Raw genomic sequence first — 25,386 nt, 5'->3', positions numbered from 1 at the left:
ATGTCACTTATATGCACCTGGGGAAAATAAACATTGTTAAACTCTGCCCAACTGTGTTGCCTTGCCATCCTTTATGTTCATAAGACCCTCGCCTGAGACAGGGGTGTGAGATATATATATATATATATATATATATATATGTCACTGTGCGTGACACAGAAACCTGTTTAATGGTTGCACCTCTGTTAACTTTTGAACTGGAGAACGTGTTTGCAAACTCATTTGATTGTTGCCCGGTTGGATAAACGAATGGGGAAAGGGAAGGCACTTTCTCCCAAGACGTACATTATTTTTGTATTGCTGCTTCTGCCGCTGTGCAGAAATGGGATGTTAACATCTGTGCGTGTTAAAATGTGTGGGTGTCATATTGACTGTCAATCCTCTATGATTTGCATAATACACAGGCTCTTTAATTTCCAATACAGGTAACAAAATCCATCACACTGCATGTTGGTGAAATAGAACACTGTCTTTGTAGTATGTGTATGTACATGCTGCGTTAACTTGCATGCTAAATAACTCATTTTGCACGCTCCCTTGCCCCCCTCCCCCAGCTCAGCCCCCTTGCTATAAATGCCTTCCCTGCTTCTTCCCATAACAACACAAATGACATTCGTAATGATGTGTCATTGTTAAACCTGCAATCCATTACTTTCATGTCTTTATTGTCTTACCTGGGATTCGAACCCGTCTCCACATGTGACCACAATTCTACCGTACGAGCTCTGTGAAGTATAGCAGCGTTTCCCAAATGATGAGCCAGGACCCATGTTTATTGTTTATGGGTTGCAACTGCGAGTAAAAAACTAATGCAATTCAGAAGATTAAAAATTTTAAATAAATTGAAGAAATAAATGCATAGAAAACCAAAACACTATTCAACTAGAAAAAGTGCCCTTCCGGGCACAGGTCTCCACCAGGTTATCCACAGATCCGTGCAGTTAGAGGTAAAAACACTTTTCGGCCAGTTATAGCGCCACCTTGAGGCTGAGTTGAAATTGTTCATGTGGCATTTCGTCCTCGGCCTAGTGGGAATGTGGGTGCACAATTTCACGGAAATCACGCGATGTGTTCATGATTTGCAGCATTTTGTTTGAAACTGAGCACTCCTGTGAACTTTGGAAGCCAATCTTAACCAATCAGGATGGAGTCTGATAAATCTGAAAGACCCGTTTCGTTGACTGGCTCTAGAGAGACTGTGTACCAATTTGCGTGATGTTTGGACAAAATCTGTAGGTGTACTGTGCAAAAACTTGTTTTGCACAAAGCGGCCTCCTGGTGGCGCTATAACAGGCCGTTCTGGAAAGTTTGGGGCAGAGGTTCATGGTTGGCATCCAGGGAGTGTGTGTGCAAAATATGGCATTGAAAAACTTGTTTTGCACAAAGCGGCCTCCTGGTGGCGCTATAACAGGTCGTTCTGGAAAGTTTGGGGCAGAGGTTCATGGTTGGCATCCAGGGAGTGTGTGTGCAAAATATGGCATCGACCGGGTTAACGGTGGCCGAGATTAGCTGTTCACGGACACACACACGGACACACACGCGGACGGACGGAGTGCAAAACATACTCTCCCCACATGCCTTCGGCCTGGTGGAGACAATAAATGGGGATTAAGTGGTTAAATCAAAATGTATCTGTGGGTAAATTTAGGGGGGATGTTAAATGGATGGAGTCAGATGGATGTGCTAATGTACATCCTCCTGGTGGGGCCTAGCAGGTGAGCAGATAGGGTACCACAGCACTGACAAGCAATGGGAGAAATTAATTTGCATAACGACTAAACTGTGAAATAATTGGTCAAAAATAATTACTTGAGGGTCTAGAATAGAACCAGGTGGGACCCTAAGCAACTAGTATACATATACAGTATGGTTTAGTGGTTAAAAAAGCACTGTCTCTCAGTGGCCAATATCTTTCACGTGGATACCCTGGGAATGTCATTAGCCCTGTACCACCATGACTACCATGGAGCTCCTTTTCCTTTCAAAAGAAGGTTTTAATGTAATCTCTGTGACCAGAGGACTTTGTGGTCCCACAGGACAATAAATCGTGGCAAATGAGAGGCACAAGAAACGGCTTCGTGACGTCATGCATCGTCTTTCATATTGGATGCATATTTAAGTGCATGAGAATGTGTTGGCAGCATTGTGCTCCTTCAAACCTTATTAAAATGCTAATGAGACCTGCCTGCTGTGGGGCAGCAGAGCCACCCTCGTTAAGACTGTCGTTTTTGTGGTGGGCGATAAAGAGAGGTGGGACGTTTTTGTTTTTGGAGGGGGTGTCAAGAGCTGGGAGGTGTCTGGTGGTCCTCATGTGCTACTTGAGCACAGAAGGCTCCAGCCTGTGACAGGCACTCTATGACAGGCCCATGTTCTCTTCCCTGTTCCACTTGCAGGGCCCTTGGATTGGAACAGTATTTAGTATGCGCTGGAGCGCCTTGCATGGAATCTTAAACCACATCTCCTTAACACAGCACCAACATTCAGCAGCCAGTGACAGAAAATGACCATAAAGCAAATTTACTACCAGGCAGAACTGTTTTGCGCTGCACTCCGCCACAGCCTGGGCAAAGCTCATTTATATCCATATAACGAGGTGCAGAGCACAGGGCTGCCTGGGGAGAAGGAAATGGTGGCATTAAGGGAAGGGAGACTGCTGGAAAGGCGAGAAGGAACACCAAGGAGACAAAAAAGGTCAAACAAACTAACCCCTTTTTGAGGGCACATTTATTTTTCCACGAGAAACACACAAACATGCAACAAGGTCATCACAATTCAATAAAGACCGATAGATTAAGAAGCCCTTTATAGTTTAATCAATGTCTCTATCTTTCTTGTAGTTTGATCTCAATCCTCTTTGTGGACCATTTGTAAATAGCAATATGTAGACATTGCTAAAGAGAAATGGAAAGGTAAACTACAAAATTGTGACCTCACAACGTCAATGCAAATGGGCACTTAAAAATGCAAAACATTCAAGATGATTTAACATGAAACCAAAAGAGCAAGGAGGGCAGCAAAACGCTGTCGCATCCCCCTTCTCTTGAAATGAAATTTCATAAAGTGAGAAATCTTCTATAATTAAATTAAGTATGAGGCGAACCAAAGTGTTAATCAAAAGACGAGACTGCATTTGTTGTCTTTCAAACACAGGCTATGCAATAGACTTCCTCATATCTTGGTTAACATGCGCCTCTAGGAGAACCTTACTGTATCTTTGAAGGACATGGGAACATAACATTTTGTTACTGGAGGCAAGATCAGCACTTGCACATGTATATGCTCATAATGCACACACGTGCATGTACAGACAGACATGTCTGCAAAATATAATGTAAAGTGTATTGTTGTAGAAAGATAGGTGGTATGTATTGGAGACTATATAAGAATACAACAGTAAAGTAAATCCTTTATATGGAAGTACACCTTGTTGATTTTGTCCCACATTCCACTTCTAATGAAATTATGCTATGGAAAATAGTACGGAACATATCACAAGCACAATATAACAATGTGGCATGTGAGTGTCAATTTGAAGACAGTCTTTTTTTTCTCCCCAAAAAGACATCAAAAATATATATATGTGTGTCTTACTGTCTTCTAATATAAAGCCTTTGAACAGCCTTGGATCACTTCCCCTTTGTTTAGAAACTGAGAGGTATAGGCGCCCCATGAAGAAAACACCCCAATTGTCACCCCCCTCCCCAAAAGCACCCTTTCTTGCTACACATAAATTATTAGTTCTCTCACTCAACATTAAATTGCATAAACACCATTCCTCTTCTTTGAACCACCAAGCGAAGAGAACTCTGCTGTATATTTAGTCCCTGTACACACCTGAAAAGTCCAACGGGCCGGCACCATGGAGTACTCCATTCATCCCACTACATCAAAACATGAGAAGTGAAGAAAAAGAAAAGAAATTGCATTTGTACAAGTATATTTTTGAAAATGGAAAATTCCCTGATAGACTGGAAGCATTCTTTCGAGCTCTCCCATATAAAGGGTGTCAAAAAGCTGTGAAGGAGAAAACTTGAAATGGAACAGGCAAAATGACCACTGTTGTCAAGACCTGGGCCAAATAGCAGTTGCAAAATCCAATTATTTTAAATGATTTGTTTTATGGTCCTTGGGTGCCAGATGGGTGGGAGTTGTTGCAGAGGACAGTACAATGACTGCCAGCAAGTTTAGACAACTGTAAAGTAGACAGTATTTAATAAATAATAAATGTGTATTACTATTGTGTCCCCTTTACTTGTTGGCCAAGTACATTTGCACGTACCTGGAAATGTGTCCTCTACAACCCTTTCTAACTATTAGGAACAGTTTGCTAGAAATATTAAACAGCATCTGGGAAGGAGTGGTGGTACCATGTCTTGCTCAAGGACCCTTTGTCTGTGTCCAAAATCATTCTCTCATTGACTACTCCCTACTCCCTATGGTGTAGGGAGTTCTGTAGACTAGTATACACTATACAGTGAACTCATCTGCAAAAAATATTTCAGATATTACTTGACATTACTGATGTCATTGCTGTTGCGTGCCAAATATACATCAGCATTTCTTTCCCGGCACAATGCTAAAAGCACCTACTAGCAACCATATGGTATAGTGTAGTTTTAGTGACCATCGTTTGTACCCAATGTTTTTTATGATGCATTGTGGGATAAAACATACTTAGGGATCAATGTCTGTTCTTTGTTAAGAACCACAATGGACCTCAAAGTTATATTGTGCTTTCTTATCCTTGGAATTTCAGTGAATGCATTGTATTACTTGAATTTCTCTTTTTCAATCAATCAATCAATCAATCAATCATAAAGATGAGTCCACTATATAGGGTATAATATTTCTTGCTACACATTCGAACACCACTTAAAAATGGCGTAATCACCTACTAGCCTTTGGCACTAATAAGTGAGCACGGGCTGGGGATCAAACAGTAAACCTTCTAGTTCCCAAATGGCTCCCAAATGACTCCTGAGACACTGCCTCCCCCTGCTTGAATGTCAATTCGGTAGATTTGCCTATGATCGCCAACTGAGCTGATAATATTTGAATTTGTCCTCATTGTGACACCCACTTGGTCCCCTCCTTTTTTCCCCCTCTACACAACATCTCTTAAAAATTAAAATTAAAAAAATCTTCTAAATCCACTTTTCACGATTAAAAACAAATAGCAGACCTACAAGCTCATAGCGTGCCACTCGGTGGCACGCTATGAGCTTGTATAGATCTGCTATTTTCCACCAAAAGGGGTTCCCGCCCAGAATGGGTTAATCAGAATAGCCGAACTACAAGCTCACAAGATGTTGCAACGTGTCGTGAGCTTAAGTAGGTCTGCCATTTTTGTAGAATGTTTGTTTGCCTATTTTCACCAAATGTTCATCTATTATGACATTCTCAGAATAGGGGACACTGGGGTTCAAGTGGATATAGATTAGAAACACATCACAAATACTATTGACCCTTGTCTTCCGTTTTCAACTTCAGAGAACAGAGATCGTTGACTGCATCCACTCTGTGGTTCTTCTGAACAAATAAAAAAATATATAATGGCCTAGAGGGAGGGCCATCTATTCATGCTGCTAAAGCTCCCCCAAACAATAATAAAGACACACTTACTGTACTTATTGGCACCCCTCGGGGGATCAACTACACAGATTCTACATTAAGGTAACGACAGCAGCATACGCTAAGACTACTGGTAATATAAGACATCCATAACATGTCATACATATTTGGGAACAGTCCCTGACAATACTGACAAATGAGTATTTGCCAGATTTGTATGTATTCATGTTAATATGTGCCTGTGTTTAGATATGTGGGAAAGTTGATGTCATTATATTTTCTAATATATAAGAGTATAAAAATAAATTAAACTAACACCATAGACTCAAATTGAGCTTGAATTTAAAGGTATATCACATCTGCAAATGTACATTGTATATATTTGCCAAAGCATTACAAGCCATTTTTATAAACATCAACTTAATAAAGCAAAACATCAGATGTTGTCAATACGACAGAAGACATTTTTCCTAAAAATGAAAGGACTGATTAAAGAAAACTGCTTGCCTCAAAGTGCTACGGAAGACTATGATTCAGTCCCAAATATTCAACACCCACAACCCACAAGTGGGCGCCTAGCCGCCTACGCTATAAACTTTCAATGTCCTTTGGAATGCCAACATCTCTCCTCATTAACATAGAACATACACATTGATGATGAATTATAGAGGCAAATAATTATCACAAGCCTCCCAGTGAGGAAACCTTGAGAAGAAAAACATAATTCAGTTAAAAGGCATATAATCTGGAGGGGTGTGAGGGCTAAGGATGTTGAAACATCCATCTACATTCTGGAACACCATTCCCATGATTTATTTTTACCCAGAGCCCATCTGCTGCTGCTGCTGGAGGGGTGGGAAGGGGGTGGACGGACGGACAGACAGACAGACAGACAGACAGACAGATAGATAAATGGAGAGATATAAATCAAGCTTGGATCTGATAACCTGCAGTGAGATCACAGAGAGAAGGATGGGTATCTGTCCAAAGCTGCACCAACAATCCGCACTGAAGGCCCAACGCAGCATGTTATGCAGAACAAGCCCACCAGTGGCTTGTAGATCACAGGCAAGCATGAGGACAGCTGTGGCTAAGATGGCTCTCTGAGGGGGACATGGTTGGTCTTTGAGAAGGGAGGATGTTGCTCTCTCTGACAAGCATGTTCAGCTTTTCTGTTCAAGGACTTAAACTGGTGGCATATAAATGCCACAGAGCATGCGTATGCACACAGCTCAACGCCCGATGTATGGTGAGCGTGATAGATCATACCCAACGCCTCAGCTTCTTTCAATGGGAGAATAATAAGGCAGACTTTAACAGAGGTCAGAGTCGTCAATGTGTCAACAAAACAAATGAGTTTAACCTTGGAGGGCAGCAAATCCCCTTTCACTGCCTCAGCTCTTTCCAGTTCCACCAGTTTTTCAACAAGCATCAAACTGATTGGTAAGATGCTTGTTTAACCTTTTTCATGTTTCCTTTCAAAGGCAGCCGACAAGGTTAGCCATAAAACATACGCTTGCCTCCAAACACTAATATTTAATCTCCTTCAGTTCTCTGCAAACCTAGCACATGCAGTACAATAATACATCTTTGACTTTACACAGTCATTGAACATTGAACAATGGCATCAGGTATACTGAACATGGCACAATGGCCAGCCAGTGATACAGACCTAAAGTCAAATGACTATATCCACTCAACTCACACTGATTACTAATTCAAAATCCAAGGATCTGTCCATCAAATGGCACACTAATCAAGTCATTTAGAGAAAGATACAGGTAAACCAACAAGTATTCCAGTCAATTCTTGATTACTAAACTCCAAACATTTTCTACACACAAGCCAGGGAAATTGTTGACTGACAATGCAAGTGCCCTGACACTTTTAATTAAATATTACATATCTGGAAGTATTTCAAGATACAATCCTCCTACAACTTTCAGGTACGCTTTCAATTTCAATCCATTTTGCAGCACTGGTGTGGACCAAGTCAGTTGCACTTGTCCCTTCCCTGTGACACGGGCACACCATTAACACCCCTAAAGCAGAGGAAAGGGTTCTGACTGCATGCACTCTGAACGGGGTTTATGCAGACTATACAGTATGTACCCACAGGTAATGCCACAAACAACATTTCTCACCATGCTTTCACATTCCTCTACCCTATAAGAACATTTAGCAAAAACATCAATGTTCAAGGCATTGATGGAGAGAGACAGTGGTGGTAGTGGTGGTGGGGGGGGGGGGCTTACAGTAGGTTTCTATGTAAATGCAAAGAAACGGCACTACTAAAACCAAATAATTAATTGAAAACCCCATGACTTTTTCTTTCCATCCATCGCTGTTACTGTCCACATGACATACTGTATCTGCAGAGTCTGTTGTTTTGGGTTTAAGCAGAATGTCAGACCGCTCTCGCCTGTCATGCAGAGCGACCTCTGCATTAGAGGCAGATGTTAGGGACAGTGGGTGTGGAGCTCCACAGCTTCATACCATCTCCAGTCAACAGGCCAGTCAGTTAGTCTGTCAGCCAGGCAGTCAGTCAGTCCTTCAGTTTATCCTCACCCACTCCCTGGGCAGACAGCTCGGTCAGCACATTGTCCAGATATTTGGGGTCCGGGTAGCCGTGACCGGTCAGGTTGGAGCCGAACTCTGTCTTGTGGTGGACTTCGTTCCACACCACTGTGTCCGACTCGCCCGTGGTGCTGGATGTGCCAATGGTGAAGATGAGGCGGCGATCCCAGGCCATGATCAGAAGTTTCAGAACCTGAAGGCACACATGATCCGCAATGATTGATGATGACAAAACATTTCTGTGACACAAATCAGATTTTCTTCAGAGCAAACAATAAAACTATGTGGTGGTCATATACTGTACATGTTATGTTTCAGTACGATCGGAGAATCAATCGGATTGAAATTTCGTTTTTCGGCGCGAGGCCAAGCAAGCAGGAGGCTTTGATGTCTCTGCGCTACAAACCGAGTGCTCTGCTCACAGCTGACAACAAACTAAATTAGAAGCTACACACTAGAAGGAACGCTGTCTCCCTTCGAAGTGATCCGAAAATGGATTCAACCGTGATTCAGAATAACATAAATAACCCTAACCCTAAGTCACAGATTTAATAAGCATTTCATTTGAAAAATAAATGTGCATATAACAGTTAGATCCATCTTGCTAAACAACACAGCAACATATGTTTTAGTTTTCAGAATGCACTGAGCAGCTGAACTCAGCTCAAATAATTTTACCTTAGGGGAGCCATTGGATTAAAAGCTCATAAAGCTGAATATTAATAAAGTGCAGGTAATCATTTCAGTCGACATTGACTTCTGTAGCACTTCAGCAAAATCTCAAGGTGTGCCTGGAGTCACCCCAGGCATAGTACACCTCACTTCACAACATAACTAAGAACCACTGATATAAATCATGCATAGAATATTGCATTCAAACTTTTATTGATAGTACAGTAGTTTGACAGGAAATGGGTAGAGAGAGAGAGATGGGGAGTGGCATGCAGAAAAGGCCGCTGGGATCGGGACTCCAACCAGCAACGCGCTGTCAGGCTACATTGAGACTAGGTACCTGGACAGCTGTCCGGGCCAATCTGGGATTTATTTTAATGAATAAAACTTTACTGTATGATAGTGACATTTGAATGGTCGTGGAGCCATGTTTTTAGGTCAGCCTTACACCTTAATCGGGAAGTTAAAGCTTTCAGGGCTGTTGGTAGAGCATTCCAACTTTGGAAAATCCTATAGGATTCTAATAGGATTTTTGCAATCCTATAGGATCCTAATAATATTTTCGTAATCTTATAGGATTCTATTAGAAAATGAGAAAATCCTATACGATTTTTATAGGAATTTCATAATCCTATAGAAATTATATTGGATCATTTTAAAATGTTCATAATCCAACATTTCCAAAGTTCCAATAGAATCCTATAGAATTCTATTGGAACTTTGGAAAATCCTATAGGATTCTAATAGTATTTTTGCAATCCTATGATATCCTATTAGAAAATTTGAGGATTTCTTGACTATTGGATTAATTAAAAACTATTCCTTAGGCCGCAATACCCTAGGTGGCGTCGCCCTGTTACACTTACCTTTCTGCCTTTGTCATTGTCAGGTAGGTAGCAGTGTCGAGGGAAGCCTCTAGCACTGAACCTCTTGCCTGGGTTGGGGTGTTCAGTGGTCTATAGGAAATAGGAACAAAAAAATCAATCGAAGTGAGGGGCACTCTTATCATCGTACATCATCATGCATCATCTCATACTGGTCGTATTTGGCAGACATTTGACCTAATTTCTCCTTTCATTGTCGATGACAAATATGAAACGTGTGGGGACAAGATGACGTAAATTTGGGGTCAAATTTGGGACCCTCTGTGTGTCTGGTGTGTCAGCTGGTCCATGACACTAGACTAGAGTTAGTCAATATGTCTATGCACCGACCAATTTCATCAAGACAAATCCTTCTACATCCATTAACTAATTACACTGAATACTTTGAATCTGATTGTAATTTATCAATATGTTTCTGCACCAATGTCACAAAGGCAAAGTTCTGCACATTTGTTTTACGCCGAAGCTCCACTTGCACTGTGTCGGCGTCACGTCAACGCAGGGAATGTTCCCTTTTATGAAGGGTGCTCCACTGCCGACATTGCATTGCACTGCATTCGCTCCCATTCTCCACGGTTACATTTTTTAAGCCGTCCAAACGCAATACAACACAGTAGGTGGAGCTTTGGCGTTATTTGGCTTGGTTATTAATTGTACTAACTCCTTGACAATCCTGACTTAAATCTCATACCCTGTTGTACTGTCACAGTGCTCTCTGGAGGGATGTCAGTTCTTCCTGGATCACACAGAATAAAACCTCCTGGAGGATTATATTTATTGTGATAATATGTATATTTATAGTATGGATGTGAAAATGTGTGCATCGACGATCGATGATGCACACATTTTATGGAATGATTAATTTATGGAATCAATGCATTACAAAATATGATTGTAGGTAGTGTGTGGGTGTGGGGGGATGAGAGAGACAGAGAATAATAATAGACAGCAGAGTAGAAAGACAAAGAGAAAAAATGGAAAAACTAAACGGGACTAGAAAAATGTGCTCCTATAGGCCAGGTAGTTGAAGTCAATCTTGGCCAAACAGCATGAAATATGAAAAATCAAACAGGTCTGTCTTGATGACATGAGTATAAAAAAATCTGTAGCAGTAATAGCAAAATAGAGGGTATGCGCATGCTTAAAGTGAAGTGGCAAATCGAGTGGAAAAGCAACAGGCAAAGTGAGTTTAACATTGTTTAATGTTTGTTTAATGCAATCAGATAGGACTTCTGTTTGGATTCATGGGCTGCATGTCAAGGCCAGAAAGTAGTTTTTTGCCACTCACTGGGCATTCCTGCATAACGTCCGGGTTTGATGATGATGTCACGTGCATACCCTCTATTGTTTTTGGCAAAGAAACGGCCTCCTGGCCTGGGCCGTGGCTCAGCGGTCCAGGCACCTTGGCCGGTAGCCCGAGTCTGGCAGTGTGCCGTGGGTTTGACTCCAGATCCCGACGGCCTTCACTGCATGTCACCCCCCCATCTCTCTCCCCCATTTCCTGTCAGCCTACTGGCTGTCCCACCAAAAAATAAAGGCGAAAGCCGCAAAAAAACATTAAAAAAAAACGGCCTCCTGGTGGCGCAATAACATGTCAATGGGAAGTTTCACGGCAATCGGATTCCGAATCGTTCATAATTTGAGGAATTTTGAACCTAGCCAATCAGGATGTACAGTATATGAAAAATCTGACAGATCCGTCTTGATCACATGACTACAGAGATAATGTGTAACGATGTGCGTGATAGTGGCGCTATAAAAGGTTTTTCCTTGGCCTCTATCTAGGGAGTGTGCGTGCAAAGTTTCACACTGATCAGTCCAATGGTACGGATGGACGGAAGGACGAACGGAGAGGGGGCGAACATAGTCTCGGCCATGCCTTCGGCCTGGCGGAGACAACTAAATATAATACAATAAAGGGAGAGAGGGGAGACCAGTTCAAATGTCCTAGGGTCCTGCTGTGCTGCACTGTTGAGTAGTCAGACTGCCACAGCCGTCTGTCCCCTCCCCTGGGAGTCTAAACCAGCTCCTCTGGTATAAAAGGTCACTTTATTGACTTTATTAAATCTTGGCTCTGCATGTCAAGATGAAATATGCAGCTCTTTCTCTCTCATCTGCCCACTTCCTGCCTCTTTCAGTGCACAGAGAGGAAGCTGTGATCTCTATTCTCTTCAAGGAGATTATGTGGTCATTGCCATTTGTATTTTGCTACATGTTTGTTGTATGAATGCAATAAAGCATTAATACTGATGAATTCATCAATTAATACTGTCACATTCATGCTGTAGCGGCCTACATTGATATAGTGTCACCAGAACACCTCCTTGTTGTCCCTACAATTCACAGATAAAGGAAATAATCTATTTAGCAACTGTGGCAGTGAGGTTATGGATTTACCAGAGGAGGTTTAGAGAAAACAGTATTGTTTATTTTTGGCCAGACCAGCCAGCTCTAGAGATAATGTATCTCTTAGACAGACCGACTGACTGAATGATGAAGTTAAATCATTGGTTGGCCAATCTATCATCCTTCAAGACTTTTCCTTTGTAGAGATTTTTCATTTAACCGGCTTTATTGATACAGTGACAAATGGAGAGAGACATGGAATGCATGCAGTAGGGCGATGACAGAATATTGCAAATGAATATTTGATATCCAGGCATTCACTGTACTACCACTGACTAACCCTCTAGTCTAACAAATTGACCACAATTTCACACATTGCCTGTACATGGCCTAGCAATATGCTAGGTTTCACCAAGCCTCGTTTATGGAGGCAAGGCAGTACTAACCTGGATACCCGCAGGAATGTCATAGACAATACGGATGGTCTTGGACTCTGGGTAGCCAGGCAGGCAGTGGGGAATGACATGGTACTCCATCTTCCCAGGGGGCTGGGTGCCTGTTTTCTCCCCATAGATTGCTTTGCATGTTGGGCACTGAAGACTGCCATCCTTTAAGAAAGAAATACAATGATTTGTCTACAATACCGTATACATTATACTGTATTTATAATGTATTCGCTGAAAATACCTCACTAACTTTTGTCTAAAGCGTAAATAAATTAGGATTAAGATTGTATTGGATCCATAAATCCCATTTCCGTGGTTCATTTCAGATTTGCTTCAGATGGTTTCCATGTTCTCAGAAGTTTCATCTGTTACTGTTTCCCAAACTCTTGATGAGAATACTGTTAATAAAATGATATTTTTGTGAATGGGTTTTCACATCAGCCACCAGTGCCACCACAGTGGAGTGGACACTATAGCTAAAGCATCAGCATCACCCCCACTGGCCAGCCATTGTAACTACAACATCATTTTGTCAACATCCAAGGTGGCTGACAAAATGTAAACATGCAGCTCAGGAATCCATTCCTTCTATAGTAGGAAACCCTACATGTAATCTTTTTTTCTTGTCTAAAAACAAATAAAAACATTCCTGACTTAGGTTATCATAATTCATGCATCAAATGTGAGTAACATATTTGGCTATGGAAGCAATGTCTGTATCCAAATGAAGTGTGCAGCAATCTGGACCTTTTTAAATCACATTTTGTTACTGTGTTGTTTTTTGTTGTTGTTGTCAAAATTGGACTCTCCCTTAATGTGTTCCCATCAAGTTTTAAATATAGGTGGATGATAACGTTTATAGTTGCCAATGGCTGGTATCCTGGCTCCTACGGTTACACTTTACAGGAAATGCTGAGATTTGGACCTGATCAATATTACAACATCACTCAGAGCCAGGAGAGGCCAGTGCCAACTACTCCAATCAAACGGCAAGTCTTGTAATAAATGTAATGACACGATAACAATGTCTGGCTCAAAAGCTTGTATCTACCTTATTGCCATTGTTGTACATGGCGACCAGGCACAGCAGATGGTACATGTGACCACACTTGCCAAGCTTGCCCACCAGCTCTGGCTTGATGCCTTTGTGCTGCAAGACACCTTCATAGCCTGATGACATAACCAGCCTTTCCATGCAGATGGTACAGTCCTGGCAGAGACAAAGATATGATAACAAAGCATCTTTACGTATTCGTTTTCCATGCGATTAATTAACCATGAAAATATAATTGGTACTGCAACTGTATTAATTCTGCTCTGTTTTCGGTGAAATATTAAGTAGTTCCGGTCATTTTTTGGGGGGCACTGGGGGCCACGCAGTAAAAGTAAATGAATCCACAAAACTAACGTAATTTGTATTGTTGACCTATTTCTAAAATATTAGTGCAACTTTCTTTCTTTTCAAAATCTTTTTATTCAGGTTTTTTGTAACATGGGGTTTTTTGTAACATGGGGCAAGTATTAAACAGACAACTCCATCCCCTATCCCACCCTCCCCCCACCCACAATCCCAAGGATAGTCGGAAAAACATTCTGGAGGAAATAAAAATAAATAATATAATAAATACATGCATACATAATTACAAAATAATAATAATAATAATAATAATAATAATAATAATAATAATAATAATAATAATAATAATAATAATAATAATAATAATAAAAAGATAGCAGAGCAGATTTTTCATAGCAGAGCAGATTTTGTTTCTGTTGTGGTTTGACTTTGGCCGAGGCATAGGCGCGGCACACTATGCAGTTTGTGTGTTGTGGTAGAATGTGGTAGAACGGGCATATTAGTGCAACTTTCATTAATTAACACACACACACACACACACACACACACACACACACACACACACACACACACACACACACACACACACACACACACACACACACACACACACACACACACACACACACACACACACACACACACACACACACACACACACACACACACACACACACACACACACACACACACACACACACACACACACACACACACACACACACGTTGTGTCTTGTGTGTATTGGTTAGTTAGACATCACATGACAAACAGGAAGGAGCAATAAGGGACAGGGACCAGATTCTATAGGGACACATATTGGGTGTAATGTAACCATTGTTATGGTTGAGTTGAGATCGGCCAGTGTGGTATGGGTGTGGCCGTGGGGTCGATAATAAAGAGTACTATAGTGCATCATTATTTTTTGCCACTACACATGTAAAAGCTTTGGCCGTTCCTTGAATCAATTCAGATTGCACTAACTAATTAAAGTAATAATAACTTTGGCAAACAATTACAATTTAGGTTCTTTTTAATTTGGATTTTTTTTTATCACTTCCAATTTTACTTGAATCCTGTGTGAGTACTCTCTCCTGAAGATTTTCTGTTTAACAGAGAGCTGCTATAGGGAGACCCGATCAAGTAAGAAGATAACTAAAGGTAGGCACTCTGTTCTTCTGTGTGCTGCTACCTGCCACTTAGCCGCAATTTGCAACTCTAGATTTTTTTACAATGGGTTGAATCTAGAGTTGCAACAAGCTCCATCCACTTCCTATTCATCTTTTGGTTTGTGATCTGCTTGTCTTAAATGACATTAAACTCACCAACATTGCAGCTGCAGTCCAAGCTTGAATTATCCTCTTTCAATCTGCCGAGCTTGTTTTTCATAAAAATCCCCCGTAGACATGTTATGAGTTACTTTCTGTCCAAAATATTCCAAGAGTTCACATTCCGAGCTGCCATTTTGTATTTTTGCAACGTGCCGTAAAACAAGACGTGAGGGGGAGCGCTTGTTTAATAGAATCTTACCTGCGCAGGTAAGACACCCAAAGAAGAGGCCGACGCAGTGCGACGCCCCGTCACGCACAGCCTTCTATTAAACAAGCGCTCCCCCTCACGTCTTGTTTTACGGCACGTTGCAAAAATACAAAATGGCAGCTCGGAATGTGAACTCTTGGAATATTTTGGACAGAAAGTAACTCATAACATGTCTACGGGGGATTTTTATGAAAAACAAGCTCGGCAGATTGAAAGAGGATAATTCAAGCTTGGACTGCAGCTGCAATGTTGGTGAGTTAAACGTCATTTAAGACAAGCAGATCACAAACCAAAAAAGATGAATAGGAAGTGGATGGAGCTTGTTGCAACTCTAGATTCAACCCATTGTAAAAAAAATCTAGAGTTGCAAATTGCGGCTACCTGCCACTGTTTCTACTGTCTGGCTTCAGGTGTTTGCTTTCTTCTGCTGTTGTATTGAGGCCCAATGGTGGAGTAAATGGCAAATCATTTTGGCTTTCAAATCCGACCCTGGCAAAAGCCCATACAATTGAAGAAGGCTAAACTTGGCTAAAGGTATCGCCCCTGTTTTTTTGTGTGTAGCTGCTGTCTGTTATTGACTGTGCTATGTTTACACTAATTTGATTCAAGCTTTTGCTCTATTGATTGGGGCCCAAAGGCTGGGTGGCAATGAATCATGTTCATTGACATTGTTTATTGCTATGGAACTGAAGGCTGCTGTTAATATAGGTCTGTAGACTGCTGTGGCCGATGTTTTAAGTTGTGACGAGGTGGCTCTTCTCATCACATGATTGGTTGAGTGACAAGACAACACCTCTTGGTACAGTATGTGTGTACTGCATATTTCTCTTGGTCAATATTCCAATGCCTTTCACAACACCTAAGGCTAATTGCTTCATGGTCATTTTCTATTTTGTTTTATGTAAAATGTAATTTTATTTAATTTTTTATTTGAGGTTTTATGACCTCAATTATACCCACACAACCTGAACTTTGAACATTCAGTGGATTTTCTGTTGTCTGGGGGTTTCTTTGTGTGTTCTGAAGCCTTTTGAGCTGCAATGAAAACAGGGTGTGTGTGTGTGTGTGTGTGTGTGTGTGTGTGTGTGTGTGTGTGTGTGTGTGTGTCTTGTCTTACCTCATCTGGGGCTACTTTAATTTTCTCTGTGTATCTCCTCACCACATCCTCTGGGTTTTTCCCTATAGTAATGAAACGCAACATTAGATAGCTGACATCATGACCACAAAAGGGCTCAACACATGCACACGAGCATGCACGTCATGTGCGTGTGTGCGCGCACACACACACGGACACAGACAGGCGCACACGTACACTGAGGGTAAATTGAATGTGGTTAAGCTCCACTGTCTGAACATTGACTATAAAGAATTAAGGCAGGAGGAGGCATTGGATGATGGTTGATTGTCCTTTGAACACTGCTGAATACTGACTACATCTCTATGTACAAGAAACACCATTCATTCCACTGTACGCTCATTGAACCCCGTCTATAGCCATTTAAATACCCATGAGGCCACGACATAACTACAGCCCTAAGTGTGTTGCATTTTGTGTGTAGCCTATGTGGTGGTAGCACATTTTTGAGTGGTGCAACCACTCCAAGAAACAGCAATTAATGTCTGTGTTAACCTATGTGACTATGAGTACCAGTAGGGGCAAAAGTGGTGCTGTTGTGCCAGAAACAGAGAGAGACAGATAGTGCTGCACTGTTGCCTGCTAATGAGAGAGAGAGAGAGAGAGAGAGAGAGAGAGGGGGGCAGGGGGAGAGGGGAGTTGCACCACTCAGTTCACACAGGTGTGACTTTTTGTTTTTTAATGAGTATTCATGTTAGCATTAGTGTCTCTCTCTCTCTCTCTCTCTCTCTCTCACTCTCACTCTCACTCTCACTCCCACTCTCTCTCACTTTCTCTCTGTCTATCAGTACAGCATGTGAGAGTGTAATGTTGGAAAGGTCACCTTCAAACTGACTGACACATAATAAGCTGTCCCCCTGCGGGTTCTGTAATCCCTGTGTGCAGCCAGTCTAGCATGAGTGAGAGCACGAGCACACACACACACACACACACACACACACACACACACACACACACACACACACACACACACACACACACACACACACACACACACACACACACACACACACACACACAAAAACGTGCACACACACACACCCCTAATACCGCTGGATGGGCGTACGGCCTCTCCCCCAACACACGAGTGCTTTTGTTTGTTTGTTTCAACTACAGTGACAGAATAAACGTGGCATGCATAGTAGAGACGAGAGGACAGGGAGAGACCAGAGAGAAGAAATGTGTGTGTAATGAAAATGTCAATGTAATGAAGCAAAGGGGAGAGAGTGGGCATAGGTGCATGAAAAGGTAGATTGAAGTATAATGGACAGAAAGGTACTTGATTAAATGATGGAGAGAGAGAGAGAGATGCACACACACACACACACACACACACACACACACACACACACACACACACACACACACACACACACACACACACACACACACACACACACACACACACACACACAAACACGTATTTCGCATTTTCCACTGTTGCTCTTGATGACATCATTAGCTGGATCAAAGGCCTGGTTCCTTGCCAGCACGCACAACACAATAAGCCTAAATCTGTCCTCTCGATTACAGTGAGCAGAACACAACATTTGTCATACTGTGTGTGCTCTCTTTTTCTTCCTTTTCTTCCTTTCTCTGCCCCCCCACCCTCCCAATTGGTCATTCTCTATATTACTCTCTCTTATTCTCTCTCTCTCTCCCCCCCCCCCCCACTGTAATTCCTCTCTCTGCCAGGGCTGCACTCGGCTGTGCTGCTGCAGAGTGCACACACATTTGGCTGCTGCCTCTTCCATTGATCAGTACACACACACACACACACACACACACACACACACACACACACACACACACACACACATCACACACACAGTGTCATCACCGCCACAGCGCTTGCCTCATAAGTCTGCGTGTCTACAGTACAATATAGCGTCAAGCTCGTGGGGAGAAAGAGAGCCCATGCAGGGTTGACTGAATCGGAGGACAAGCTGTGGGAAGGCTCAGTGGACTACAGCCTTGTTGATCAATCAGGACAACGAGTCCCCTGGGAGACACATACAGTAGTGGTTTCCACAGCATCCATCAACCTGGACTTATTTAAGCCCGGAGAGAGACACATCTTCAGCCACACAATCCGTCCATCACACCACCAGCTTCACCATTTAATTACGCTTTCTTGTGAGACACCTCTGTCAATGTCCGCTGAAGAATGTGAAATCCATGTGAATGTGTTGAAGGAACATGTACCCAATAATTCAATGTTAGTGGTTGTTATATATTTTACGGTATGTTCATGTTGGGTATACAGTCAGGGTGGTGCTTTTTGGGTCAGGGTTAGCCGGTTCAGCTTGAACACTTTTATGGACCTTATATATACTTTTATATAGCAAACACTGCCATTAGGGAGAGCAATATATATAAAAGTATAACACTAGGTTCTAAACAGGCACACCATGGAGGCCTCCATCTATTGATTTGTTCCTCTGGCCACTGAGTAGACTTCTCTCTACTCTTTTTCTTTTTTTATTCTACCCTCTTTCTTTCTTTCTTTCTTTCTTTCTTTCTTTCTTTCTTTCTTTCTTTCTTTCTTTCTTTCTTTCTACAGTACAGCTTGGGAGCCTGGGGCATTTAAGACAACAGTCAAGCAGTTTCCAACACCTGACACCACCTCTTCCCTCTTCTTCAAAACGTTTGGCCTGGATTTGGCTCCGACATACTTCTCTCTCCTTCATTCCCACATCCCAACCCAGCAACCCTCCGAGCTATACTGTACCTCTCCGGAGGTGCTTCTTCTTGGTTTTGCGGCGGTTGCCATTCACACCTGGTACTGGTTTCATGTCACTCTTGTTGATGGGAGGCGGGTGCAAGATGGGCTTAGGGGCACGGGTCAGACACACAGGCAAACCCGCTGCACACATCAAGATGCCTGTCATACCTTACACACACGCACACACACACACACACACACACACACACACACACACACACACACACACACACACACACACACACACACACACACACACACACACACACACACACACACACAGCAATTGTTATGCAACAGTAACAATATTCCACTGGGTTCATACTTCACTGGAGCTTATAGTGCACTAATTTTCAAGGATTCAAATATGCCTTAATATATTTTAATTGTTCTCTATAACAAAATAAAAACACCTTAAATACTATAATCTTTCACTCAATAGGGGCCGCTCCCATCACAAGTTGATGATGTTACATGCCCATTTGTGGTCCAGCCCTATGGAATGTATGGATTACATAGCCTAATGAAAAACAACTTAATAAGCTACTTACTAAGGTTAATATGTGCATCAAAGCAATATTTTAATAATTTTCATTAGCACGGTACATTCCATAGGGCTGGACCACACATGGACAAATGACATCATCAACTTGCGACGGTAGCGGTCCCAATTGAGTGAAAAATGAACTATTTCTGAATTAAATAAAACCATTTAAGGTATTTAAATTTTTTGATTTGAATTATAGAGAGCAATTATAATGTATTAATTAGCTTTATTAGCCAACAACAATACTACTACTAATATGCTTAGCTGCACATGAACATGGCATGGAATGCAGAATGCTGATGTTTGCTGACCTGCTAGTGCTGGGTGAACTGGTCCAGACCCTGTAAGGTTCTTCACAGGGAGGGCTGGAACCCTGTCAGGAGAAAGAGGAAAATTCAATGTCCATTATAAAATAAACAATTAGAATATACTGCACTTTAAGTTGAATCAACAAAATCATCAGACAGCACTCTCAAAAATTAATCTAGGTCTCATCTCTTTTGGCAAAAAAGCCAGTACATTGTTAATGCTGGAGAAAGCCCACAGCCCATTGATTTTTCTACATTATCTGACCACTAAATTTTTCTCTCTTTATGACCTGTGTTGAGTTGAAAGTAATTCAAAAGTCATTACCAATTACTCATTACCAATTAATTCATTACCAATTACTGTAGATAATTACAATTACCAATTACTGTAGTTAACCTTAACCTAGGTGAGGTACCCTCACAAAAAACATGCAGTAATCCTGGTCTCTAAACTGCCTCCCCCTGGCCAGCCGGGGCACCTGATTGAGGGGAAAGGAACTGGTTGGAATAACGTGTTCCTTCCACGCGCTACGTCCAACCAGGGAAACTCCCCCCTGTCAGGTGTAAAGGAGAAACTTGGACACTCAGGCATGAAGGAAGCATGAGTTCAAGTCCGTTGCTCTCCCCAGGTTGGCGGAGCGTGTGTAGAGCCCAGGATCACATTAGATGATTGACACAGGGGTGAAAAATGGGTTACAAAATCGTGGGATCAAAAAATATATTAAGAAAAAAAAAAACATAACCTGTTTGATGTTGGTGCGCAAGTCTTTAGACAATAATGGAGGAATGGCAGTACTTCTACTGCACACATCGTATAAATCAGTAAGCCTGACCTTGATTAGTCAACTAATCTAACGAGGGAGTCTTAGTCGACCACCAATCTCATAATTGATGTTTCTTTTTCTTTTTTTGCATGATTCGATTGAAGAGACTGGCCCAATTGTTATAATCAACAAATGGTTTGAAAAAATAAAATAAAATAGGATATCATGATTTATTGAGAGAAACCAAACAAGTATATGTTAAATAAGACATTAAGCACCCCCCACAGCCGAATGATTCTCTATTGCATAACATTTTTTGTGTCATGCTGTATGTCGTTTTGACATGTGGAACCCCACACATATGCACTGTAATACCAAAGTGACAATGATTTCTATACTCCTAGTTTTAATATCTGAGAATATTGCTAGTTATTCCTTTCATAATTGATCCCAAAGATGATAAAAACATGTTGCTTTATTATTCTTGTAAAAGAGAAGCACTATGTAGTAGTAAGTTGTCCATTGTGTTACTGCAGTGCTGTATCACTAATGGTTGCACAACAGGAACTGAAAACTGCTTTGTTAGTTCCGTTCTGCAAGCATAAGAAAAATAACAAAAAAAGAGTAAAAATGTGTCTTGTAGTAGTCCACCTCACGGACGTGGCAACACGGACATTGTTGCCAGATTTTGTGAGAGAAATAAGCAACCAGGTCTATGAAAACAATCCCACAAGGCCACATGAGCAGTAGTGGAAAAAGTACTCACATTTGGTACTTAAGTAAAAGTATCAATTCTGCAATATTACTCTGTTACAAGTACTGAATGTACTTGAGTAAAAGTACAAAAGTAGAATATACTCAAATAAGCACAGAAATGTAGTTGACCATTTGACATAGACTAGTTATTTTGAATATTATGGATTATGGATACCACACTTCGGCTATTTTCAAATCTATAAAATGTATATAGGACTGAAGTGGTTAATGATGATAATACAAATCTACAAAGTAACTAGTAACTAAAGCTGTCAAATAAATGTAGTGGAGTAAAAGTGCAATATTTGGATCTGAGATGTAGTGGAGTGGAAGTAAAAGTATTGAAAGTGAAATAGGAAATACTCAAGTAAAGTACAAATAATTCCAAATTATACTTAAGTATGCAGACAAATAGGCCTACATATTAATTTGGGGGTTCTTGACATGAGAGTGTTTGAGAACCAGTACCCGAATAAGCAAGTAGACCTACACTTTAAAAACAAGCCCAAAAAGCCACAATCCGCAACTACCAATATCTACAACCGATTTTACAGAAAAACATGCCCAAAGTGGTTTATAATAAGCAGACATGGCAACGCAGACAACGATGAGAAGAGACAGCTTGACACTGCAGTGGAGCTTGATTCTCAGTGACATTTGGAATGGCTCGCACGCAAACACCACACAGACGACAGACCGGTTTTTTCCCCTCTTTTTTTCATTTACTGACCTTTAAAACAGGAAGCCAAAACTCTTGGTCATTAAAATTAGCATCACAGAGTCCGTTTTGAGAAACCAAACCCAATTGAAGGAGACAACAGGTAGGACAGAAAGGAAGAGATGTTACTCTCTTCCTTTGTCTCTTCAATTGCAACTAATTAAACTTTTACGTTCAGTAGGGATTTCCTGATCAAATCACCCATAATGTTATTTTCAAATACGAGCATGTCATTTGGCAATTAGCCCTTCACTAAATCCCACCCCAAAAAGCGATTGTCCAATGCCAATCCAAATAGTTTAGCAACGGTTGCTATGCAGGTCAAGCTTTCTTCGCTGCTAACATGGACAAGGATGGGTTGGGGAGAGACTTAGGTGCTATTTACACGAGGATGGTGTTCATATAAAACGTCAAAATAAAGTATCGTTTGCTGCTGTCATTTAGACGAGAACCGTGTTCTCAGGAGGTGAAAACGCAACGAAGTGAAACCGCCTCCCAGAGTGGAAATCTTTGAGAACACCTATGGTCTCCATATAAACAGGCAAAACGGTGAATCCGCAAAACTTATGACATCATGGCTCACGTTGGCTCACAGCGCATATGTTTATTACATTGATGCAGAGCAATATCATTATGATATAATGGAGTTCCTGAACAAGCCTCCCTCCTCGCCTACAAAGTGCTGCTCATCAGCGATGTTGAATGTAAAACCATGATGTAAATAAAAAGCCTTGTGATAGACGGCAGCCGCGGCAGCAGCGTTTATGTAGCCTAATGTATTATAATATATATAACCATCCCGTGGCACTGCCCAGAGCAGTGTTGCGCAGGCTTGCGTGAAGGAGTTCTTCTTCTCGTACGTGGGTGACCTGTCTATTTGGCAGCCCGTTATCGCCACCTAGCGACAGTATAGCATAATAGCACATTATATCATAACGTGTGCGTTCTCGTGTAAAGGGTAAGAAAAAATGAGAACGCAACGGGACTTTGACGTGTTATATGGAGATGGTCGCCGTCTAAAAGAGGCCTTAGTGAAGGGCTAATTCTACATTTCTGTGATTTGCTGCATGTGTTGGGGAACTTCTGGGACCTTCTGCCTTAATCAAACCCTGGGACATTTAGTCGAAAAGTGTGATTACTATAGTATATGGACTAGTTAGAATTTAAGCTCATTTGAACTCTGGTGTGGACCTATATTAACCAAATGCGGATTCGCCTGAAAACATGGATGTGGGTTTGCTTCCATGTGCACCAGATTTTGGTTCATTCTAGCTGAGAACCAGCTGGGGCGGCGGTGGCTCAGGGGTAGAGTGCCTGGATGGTAGCCGTAAGGTTGCCAGTTCGAACCCGGGCTCCCCCAGAGTTACTGTCGAAGTGTCCTTGAGCAAGACACTGAACCCCTAATTGCTCCCGATGTGCTAGTTGGTGCCTTGCATGGTTTCGGCTGCCATCGGTGTATGAATGTGTGTGTGAATGGGTGAATGTAATGCACAATCTCTGTAAAGCGCCTTGGATAAAGGCGCTATATAAATGCACCATTTACCATTTACCAGAACATAATCCAACCAAAAAACAACCCATGTTTAAATGATTCTAGTGGACATATTTCAATTAAAATTTACATTCTATAGTTAGGTGTAACTAAAAGGTCAAATTAACTCATTTATATTTGCAATTTAAATTGGTAGCACTTCAAACGAACATCCTATTAATTAATTAATGGTTAATAAGATGCTTAATTAACCTTATGTGTTAATAAAGACTATAATTATTTATAATAGCATTATTTAATACTTTTAACAAGTATTAATTAATAAGTTACTTAAAGTCCTTATATGATTCTTTTTAACCTTACTATTTCCAGCCCCTTCTCACACCCTAAGCAAGGCGCCTATGGCACGCACGCAGGCACGCACGCATGCACGCACAGGGAAATATGATATCCTGTCGTGGGGATTATACGAATCATATTAGGTCAAATTTGCATGCCAAATACACAAATGTGTTTCAAGTCAAACTCAGCCTTGAATCGATTGCTAACAAAACAATTATCTCTTCTGTCTCTCCAGCACACACATACATAGACACACAAATGTGCTACAATCCTTGTGTTCATGTGTATATATATATATATATATATATATATATATATATATATATATACTGTATATAATTTATATTACGATAAGAGTGCCCCTCACTCAACGCCCCGTATATTATGTAAAATCAGCACCAGTGGAAAACATTCACATTAATGTCGATTGGTTGCCAGTGTTGGCAGTGTATCTTAGACATGTTTGAGTGAGTGAGTGAGTGAGTGAGTGAGTTGATGATGGCCAAAGATTGGTGAACCACAGTTATGTGATGATTTGGAAACCTTATCTCCCCTGGGTATTATTTGTTCTCAGCCAAGAGATCTGATTAGTTAAAGGCCAATTAGATGCAATCAAGTTAATTCACATTCTTGTGGCATCCACAGAGATAGTTAGACAAAATCGCACCAAAAACGCATACAGGACTGTCTTTTAATTAAACACAGCTTTAAAAACAAAACAAAACTACTCTGTATATAATGTGATCGTGGGCAGTATGTATTTGTGTGTTTTGTGCCAATTTGTTTTAGCCCAAATCTAGTCATTATGCTAATTCCCCACATGTAGCGTGTACAATGAACATTAAAGCAGCAGATGGGGGCGCAGGGGAGAACGCTCTGGTGAGATTTGATCCCATCTGTCAAGGCGGGTAATTATGCACAGAGACGGCCGTCTCACCCACTGTGCATATCAGTGCCAAAGAGAGTGCACCGACACAACTGATCAGCTTAAGCAGACAATCAAGTGTGTTTGATAAAAACTAATTGGGTTCTTTCTACTGGGAGAATGAATCCCCATATTTAAATATTCTCTCATATCAAATGCACCACGCAGTGGCACGCACGGACATCATGGTTCACTGCTTTCCTCTCGTGTAGGTGCATATGTTTATGCAGGCAGGGTGAATGTATACTAGTGTAAAACAACACGTTTTTTCATCACAAGAGAAA

The 25,386-nt window shown here is 41.3% G+C and overlaps 1 protein-coding gene across 2 annotated transcripts in view; it reads right to left on the bottom strand.

The window, feature by feature from the left end:
- Nucleotides 1–5,203: 5,203 nt before the first annotated feature.
- dtx1 (deltex 1, E3 ubiquitin ligase) overlaps nt 5,204–25,386 on the bottom strand; it is a 70,017-nt gene continuing 49,834 nt past the window's right edge. The window contains exons 4-10 of one of the 2 annotated variants that reach the window (XM_083784155.1): nt 20,109–20,170; nt 19,257–19,418; nt 16,508–16,569; nt 13,548–13,706; nt 12,497–12,658; nt 9,687–9,776; nt 5,204–8,341 (exon numbers count right to left, since the gene is read on the bottom strand). In XM_083784155.1, the coding sequence (XP_083640281.1) occupies nt 8,117–8,341; nt 9,687–9,776; nt 12,497–12,658; nt 13,548–13,706; nt 16,508–16,569; nt 19,257–19,418; nt 20,109–20,170 (922 nt within the window). In that variant the 3' untranslated portion in view covers nt 5,204–8,116. The remainder of the gene's footprint in view (nt 8,342–9,686; nt 9,777–12,496; nt 12,659–13,547; nt 13,707–16,507; nt 16,570–19,256; nt 19,419–20,108; nt 20,171–25,386) is intronic. The other variant, XM_083784156.1, reaches the window with a different exon arrangement.

This window comes from Protomyctophum parallelum (genome assembly GCF_964188405.1).
Source record: "Protomyctophum parallelum genome assembly, chromosome: 15".
Lineage (NCBI taxonomy): Eukaryota > Metazoa > Chordata > Actinopteri > Myctophiformes > Myctophidae > Protomyctophum > Protomyctophum parallelum.
The sequence above is the reverse complement of the archived record's forward strand: the minus strand, read 5'-3'. Positions and strand labels throughout refer to the sequence as shown.